The sequence below is a fragment of the Dermacentor andersoni genome, chromosome 3 (assembly GCF_023375885.2).
Source record: "Dermacentor andersoni chromosome 3, qqDerAnde1_hic_scaffold, whole genome shotgun sequence".
Lineage (NCBI taxonomy): Eukaryota > Metazoa > Arthropoda > Arachnida > Ixodida > Ixodidae > Dermacentor > Dermacentor andersoni.
In genome coordinates this window covers 69079705-69087617 of record NC_092816.1, presented here as the reverse complement: position 1 = coordinate 69087617, position 7913 = coordinate 69079705, and the positions used below count along the sequence as shown (strand labels likewise).

The window sequence follows — 7913 nt, the reverse complement described above, 5'->3', positions numbered from 1 at the left end:
TCTTCTTGCTTGACTTAGAGTAACGCCTGTCTGTGCGACACAATGGACTGCGTGGCGGGCAGTAACAAGCATGTTTTTGTTTTCGTCTTTTTTTTTCCTTACGAGGCTTGTGCGGCCCTAATGGTCTTGTGCGGATGGCTATGTCGGCGACCGCTGACACATTTGTTTTCTGGAGGCTTGGCGCAATGGGGTGCTGAGCCCGATGGCGTGTTCTTGTTTTCATTCTTGCCAAGTAAAAAACCCTCCACAATATGTCGCACAAGAACCTATCGAGCTCGGACTCGCTCTTGTTCTCGTGGCCTATATGTCAGGTGTCTCCATCACCGAACAACCTTGCAGGCTGCTACGGCAATCATATAAATGATGGGGTTGCCGATGACGCGACCGCGGTGGCATTCATTCTCGACAGCCGACGCAGAGGTCACGGGACAGCGGCGGCGGCTTGGACCCATCGCAGGCTACGGTTCAATGTTCTGACGTGTGTTGTGCAACGACATCACTTCGTCGTCCTGCGCCGAGCTAGTCGGCTAGGCACGTCGCTGCAGGGCAGTACGTTACAAGTAGCCTAAATGCAAACAAAGCGCTTGCATTTAGGCCCCCTAGTATATTACGAAGGGACTGTTTAAAACAGCGTAATCGATAGTAAAGGGGGAAACTGCAACAAATCATGGCAAATCTTGGTTTAGTGGAGTGTTTGTGATGCAATATGTACAATACACAGGGCCCTGATACTCATAAAACAGCATACCAATTATTCTAGAATCATAGTCCTAACATGGCGGCTGGCATACGTAAGCGTTCTAGCATAGCAATAAACATTACAACCGAGTGCAGGAAGCGTAGAGACATACAATAACAAAAGCGCCAAAAAGCTCCTGCAGCCAACCACAGCTCGCTGGTCGTGCTTAAAATGACCTTCTCAGACTCCTTCCGATTACTTGCCGTCACCGTTCATCGAGTAAGGAGAAAAAAGGCCCGCGTGCACTCCACTATGCCTGTAGGTTCCTGGTTCTTTCAGCATTGAATACGGCATCTCTATTTATATGATGGCCTGCTTTTCCGTTAAAGCAAACACCAAGATACTGTAGTGACTGCACTGGCCGCCCTGCGAGATTCCTGGAAGAAAATATGGTTACTGGGATAGGTCCCACAGTCCGACACATCGCGCTTGCTTTAACGCTGAATGACAGTGTCTAAATATTTAATACCTGTTTTCTTAAATAGCTTCATAAGGTATTCATACGACATCAGTATAGTAATGAGGTACTCAAGTATTTAGGCATAACTATATATACATATAAGTAGCCATTGGATAAAAAGGTAATCATTGGCTGAATTTTTTATAATCCCTATTTAACCAGTCAGCTGGTTGATCGACTAATTTTACTTTTTCGTCGGCTCACTCAGTGTTTTTCTCTTTCGTTCGTTCTTTCATTCGCTGATTTCTTTCTACTTCTCGCTTGTGCATCTGCATCATGGATATCGTAAGTGCCGACTCTGCTGACAAACTGAAACCTTGATTACGGCCGATCAGTTCTGCGGAAGTCTGCAAGGTAGAGGAAGGTTCATGAAATTAAAAATTGTCATTCACCCGAGTGTTGCACGAAACAAAAACAAAAAAACGAGTTCATAACGGATTGCACAGAAAGAAAGTTTCCAAGTTGAAGAACACCCGCCGTGGTTGCTCAGTGGCTATGGTGTTAGGCTGCTGAGCACGAGGTCGCGGGATCGAATCCCGGCCACGGCGGCCGCATTTCGATGGGGGCGAAATGCGAAAACACCCGTGTACTTAGGTTTAGGTGCACGTTAAAGAACCCCACGTGGTCGAAACTTCCGGAGTCCTCCATTACGGCGTGCCTCATAATCAGAAAGTGGTTTTGGCACGTAAAACCCCATAATTTTTTTTAAGTTGAAGAAGCTTTGCGGGGTCCCGCGGAACTGATTTTCCATATTCACTGTCCCTGTGCTTGGAATTGTCCATTAATTCGTCCTCGTGCTGAGATCCGCTATAGCTTCCTGGTTAGCTCAGATGATAGAGCGGCCACCCGGAAAGGTGTTGGTACCGGCTTCGATCCCCTCGGACCAGAATGGATTCTTTTTTGAACTGCGAAGCTTTCTTTCTGGGAAACCTGCACGGGTTTCCTTTGTAATTTCGTGCTACACTCATGTTAATGACAATTGTTCCCCTTTCATGATACCCTGATATTAATACCGCGCTTATCTGAATCTTCATGAAGCGTCGTGTGAATGCCGGCCACAGTAGGTTACTAGCCTCTATCAGCTACCCGCACATTGCAGTGTTTGTAGCTCAGCCTCCCTATTTCTTATCTCAGCTTGTCTAGAAGCAGCTGCATCAATGCAGGCAGGCAAGGCCGAAAAAAACGCTTGCGCGCACAGACAAAAATAACAAAATAGGGCGCTAGGAACTAAGAAAGACAACAGAATGCATTGCACGCCGTATCACCGTGAGCATAAAAGGCTCCGGCAACTGCCTCGTAAAGGGCTCGTAATCTGCAATGCCCGTGGTACACGTGTCGAGCTTTAAAGTGTGAATTGTAACCAACGCTTTAAACAAGACCACACATTCGTCTTACCAGTTTCTTTATTGGGTGCCCCAGCTGTTCTGTACGCTGCGATTTCCAAGCGCACAATATTCAGGCGACCCACTTTACCGTACTTTGCATAGCGTTTGTCCCAGCTTCAGATTTCTTCTTTTGACGTTTGTCCTTTTCTGCCGTTTGAACCGGCATATGAAATACCGATGCGCCGTTGTCTTGCAACACAGCTCGTTCCGCTGTTCGTGTAACAGCTTCTTGTGGCTGAATTAATGGACTTGCCTGTTCTGTCTGTTTTTTATCTTTTTTTCAACAGTTACCAAATTTGCGATGTTTGCACCACGTGACGCCTCTGCTGCTGCCGGCTGGCGCCTCCTGCCGGTTCTGCTACTCGGATACTTCGCGGTGCAAGAAGCAAGTGCGATGGTGGGCTTCACCATGACGCAGGGCACCCAGGATGGCACCTACATTCGCTTCAACCGAGTGCCAACTAACATGATAGCGGAAGTCACCAAAGAGCTCGGCGCATTCCGGTTCGTGCTGATTCATACAGCCTCGCTGGGAGGTTGCAGTAACCCGCCAGGGGCATACTTATAGAGAAAGCTTTAACTCGGGGCAAACTACGTTGTCGACATTCAAAGATACGCAAAACGCAGAAATGCTTTGAAGAGAAAATCGGTTAACTAATTTGAATGAAATTTGTTGCACATGAGATCGTTAAATTCCTAGTGAATGTAAACGTAGATTTCTTTATTTCGGTACTGTAATCCTTTCACAAAAAAAAAACGTCGAATACCGGCAAGTAAAAAAAAAACAATAGCAGCTAGAAGTTTACAATCTTTTAAGTCTGCATCAAAACACACATCACAGTTCTGTAAACTGGATCGGTTAGGGCATCTAAAGTGGACAAACTTGATGTACGGGTTTACAACTTGCGTGAATTTGTAACAATGTCTACAAGAGTTCTGCAAAAGTTCCATTAACAATTTGAGATTAGTAGTATATACTTCAGATCGGTGTGGAATAAATCAGTTTTGGTTGCTTTGGATGAAGGATTAAGTGCACTTTACAAAATTGCGATAGCGTTTTTTACTGCTGAGTTACAGAGTTGTAAACCCAATAGTTTCATAACTTTTTCGTGAGTTAGTGCAACTGAAAATGAGTGAAGAAAAGCAAGACAATCGCGAAGAAGCAGGTGACAGGGAGGCATCATCACTAAGCCGACTGGACTCTAGCGGAACGTTTTCTGAAACTATTGTTTTTGGACCTCGGCCACATGCGTCGATGGCGCAGAAAGTTATTCGTGCGCTACTGCACCATTTGATGGACACCGGCCTCGGGGACCAATTGCAGTCTATCTGCGCGTCCTACTGTGCGCACGTGCTGCACACTCTCTCACTCTCTCACTATTTTCCTCTTTCTATTATCCCTTTCTCTCATCTCCAGCGTGCGGTAGCTAATTGGACGCTAGTCTTATTTACCTCCCTGCCTTATATTTGCGCTTGTCCTCGTCGCCTTTTTAGTGTCCCGTGTCCACTCTTGCGCTAGTCACTTCAGCATGGAATACCAACTAGCCCTGTCTCACACCTTGCTTATATCATACTTGCTTTTTCTCTCTCTCTCTCTCCTTCCCGCAGTTCTTCGGTCGAAATTCCAAATTCTTTAATTTCGTAAACACCTTCGGAGTGTCAAATTTGTCAGTTTTGCAGCAATCTTAGGCTTCATTCGACAGAGTTTTTTTTTTTTTTTTATGTAGCGATGATGGTTGGCGGTGCCCGTTTGAAATTTTGGCGCAAGCTCCCCTGACGTCACAGCTTTTGACACCGTATGCAATTGGCTGGTTAATCGCTTGACATATAAATACTACGCAGCTTTCAAAAGCGTAAGCAAAAGCTTAACTTGGCTGGCAACCTTTGGGACACATTGCACACAGACGAAAAATAGCCCAAATATGCGAAATAGGGAAATCCGCGACGGCATAGCGGCGCCAACGGTCGGCCGCCCTCTGAATTCGGAGATATGAAAATGGAAGCTGATTAGCATCTATTTTTCAAATAAGAAAAAAAACACATCGGCACAATTTACGAGTTTAAATTGGTTACGCAGGTGTCGAGCAAGAAAGAGCAGAGCAGCAGGAGCATGTTGGCCGAGACAAAATGTAGCCAATACCGCACGCACATTCAAAGTAAAGCTCACGCTTCTTCGCTCCTGTGTAGACCTGTTCGGTGGCCGTCTCGAACAAAGCCGTCATTTCCGGATTTGATCTAGTGTCACGCATCGGGAGCAATACGCGGAACCGACAATTCCCACAGAGGCCCAAAAAAACTTGCCCTTCCCCGCATAGTGTTTACGTCTCCTTGGCTCTCGTCTGACGTAGAAATGCACTACACTCTTGTTCAAAGAAAACACGTTTATTCATTTTTTTTTTTTCAGCGAGCTTAGCAAATTTGGCACTCAGGATAACCGCCGTACTTCCCTTGATCCCTCTGCGAACAACCCCGCTGTTATTTGATGGCTATAGAACATCTGTGTACGCAGAAAGCAAGTGGGTCACACGTCCGCGAAAACAGCGCATGGCAGCGCAGCATTACTGCATAACAAATAAAGCAAAAACGTAACAAAATGCACTGATGCCGTTATTCTCAACGCTATGGAAACTGTCTCGCTAAAGTTGTTTACAGTGAACATCGAGCACGGTGTTGTGCTTAACTTTAAAGTTTCTCTGTACTTGCAACTATGCTTCGGTTCGCTCTTTGCGTCTTTATGTATATACTTTACAGACGTCTGTGCTTCGGGAAGTGTATCCTCTTAAGCGGCCGCTTTGTTTGCAACTTGACTAGCTCGACCCGCATGTATCGTCTCGGCATATCGCGTTTGTTCAGACTCTTCAACACTTGTTTTCAAAGCCCACACTATTGTGAGCGCGGAGTTTTTGTGTCATGCTCGCAGTTCTTCAGTGCCCGTCGCCCTTTCAAATTATTGAGCGTCGTTGCCTCTCTGCCTGGCGGCTTGCTCGTTCTTCTCGCTAGGCTTGCAGCATTGCTACTGACGTGTTGTTGTACGTGAGCAGCTGTGGCACCTAATCGCCAGACGCCTCTGCTTACGTACGTCTTCACTGTCCAACTGCATTCTTCCAAAAAAAAAAGTGATGCGGTTTCGGCAGCCATCATCGCCGTCGCTTGCGACAGCAGCCCCATCTTATCGCTTAGGCTTCCAGCGAACCCAGCGGGATGGCGTAGTGGCTTTGGCATTGCACCGATAAGCCCGAGGGCGTGGGATCGAATCCCGGCAGTGGCGGTCACATTTCGATGGGGGCGAAATGCAAAAATGCCCGTGTGCCGTGCATTCAGAGTTCATTAAAGAACCCCAAGTGGTCAAAATTAATCCGGAGTCCCCCACTGCGGCGTGCCTCATAATCATGACGTGTATTCTGGCACGTAAAATTCTACAATTAAGGCTTGCAGCGAGGCTACTAAAGTCTGCCGCGGCTGATTCGATACTGATGTGAGTGCGCCAAATAACGCGTAACATTTCAGCCCGCAACGCTATCTAGGCAACTGTGTGACATCCTCTCTTATTTTTTGTCTTTCTCTCTCCCCTTTGTCCCTGTGTGTAGGGTAGAAAACCAGAAGCTTGTGTTAAACATCGTTGCCATGTCCATATCATTTCTCTTTCTCCCTATTTCTTTCTTTCTATGTATCTCCTTGTCTCTCTCTCTCTCTCTCTCTCTCTCTCTCCTTATATGACATTAAGAGCCACTGCCAGCGCTTTGCGCCAGTAGTAATTTACAGCTTGTTTTCAATACTCAATATAAAGATATAAAACCTCGAGTGTAAGATTTCATCTAAAGTAAACTCCTCAGTTTCAAATTTATTTTCTTATTTATTTATTTATTTATTTATTTATTTATTTATTTATTTATTTATTTACTTAACCATAGCGACATGTGGGGGGGGGGGGGGGGGGGGTGAGGGACGCCGTAATGGGCGATCCAGTCCTTGAACGAGTACCTAAATCGTGGTACACGGACGGTTTTGCATTCCACTCCCACCGCAGACGTCAGTCGAACCCTCTAACTCGCTCTCTGCCGTGGAACGCCGTGATGGGAGGAGCGGTGACGATTTCTTTAGAAGTCCGCCTTGAAAGCACAGCTTGCCAGCCTATACTGGATTGATATCCCCACTTCATTTCCAGTTCCAAAACTATTTGCATATTAAGCATTTTTCACGTTTTTTTTTTTCTCCACGATACGTACACAGGTGCTCACAGCCCGGCCTGTACTACTTCTCCTTCACCGCCATGGCGCCGAGCCAAGGGTCCTGCCGAATATCGCTTCGCAGAAACCGCGTACCTGTGGTGACTGCATTTGCCAGCAACAACGGTTTCAGCTGGATTTCCAGCGGGGCCCTGCTCTACCTAGCTCAAAACGACGTCGTCTACCTGTACCTGGAGGAAGGAGCCATCCACGAGTCGTCTGCTCCGAACAGGGCATTCACCTCCTTCTCCGGCTTCGCGGTCGGCACCGATATGCTCATGGGGCGCACTCCTGTTCCAGATGCCAGCGAAGGACCCCTGCCCTCACCGGATCCGCACGACGACATCGCTGAGCGCATGTATCGAGTGAAGTTGGCTAAAAATGCCACAGCAGGCGCCAGTGCGTCGCTATAGGCTACGAGCAGAGCCTTTCCTTATCCACTGCTTTTCTACAAGCATCTTTCCACACATCATGTAACAGTATACCTGTAAAGCCTCGTCACTGAACGCTGAGAATATAGTGAGAGCGTCGGAGCGGCCGGAAGACTTGGCCAGGTGTGCACTTGGCTCGCTCAGCCCTTGTGAATACCATCACCGGAATCGCTTTTGTATCTTTCAGAACTGTCGCAATTGTTCCTGGCCCTTTCAATAAATTGCCGTGCTATCATTCGGGCAGTAATTATCGCACCTGGCCTCTCTTAATATGCACGAAATCCCGTACGCGCCACTTGCAAGGATTGTTTCTTCTTTGAGCGCTCATCTCAGTGGAATCAAGCTCGCGCACCTGGGCACCTGGGTAAATGCCGTAACTGCATGGGACACACACACTGCAGCTGGTTGCCTCTATTACATGAAACATAAGGTTTGAGAAATAGTGTTGCCAGTTTAGCTGTTTTCCTAATAAATTTGGTGGTCTTTTTTTACTGCCTAACGAGAAAATTCGTTCAGTTGTGGGTGGCGGGTTTTTTTAGGTGGTTCTTACGTAATACTTAATTCTTTATAGGGGGTGCAAAAACTGTAAATTTTGGACAATCATTCATGCTTTCCGTGTCGCAAACATGCTGCTTATCCACACTTCTTTGGAAGTAAGCGAGAATTATCATC

General features: G+C 46.7%; 1 protein-coding gene across 1 annotated transcript; it reads left to right on the top strand.

The window, feature by feature from the left end:
• The first annotated feature begins 2884 nt into the window (after nt 1–2884).
• LOC126542846 (complement C1q tumor necrosis factor-related protein 4-like) lies at nt 2885–7521 on the top strand. Its single transcript, XM_050189969.2, has 2 exons — nt 2885–3088; nt 6815–7521. Exons 1-2 carry the CDS (start codon nt 2886–2888, stop codon nt 7221–7223), a joined length of 612 nt encoding a protein of 203 aa, XP_050045926.1. The 5' UTR covers nt 2885; the 3' UTR covers nt 7224–7521.
• The last annotated feature ends 392 nt before the right edge of the window (nt 7522–7913 follow it).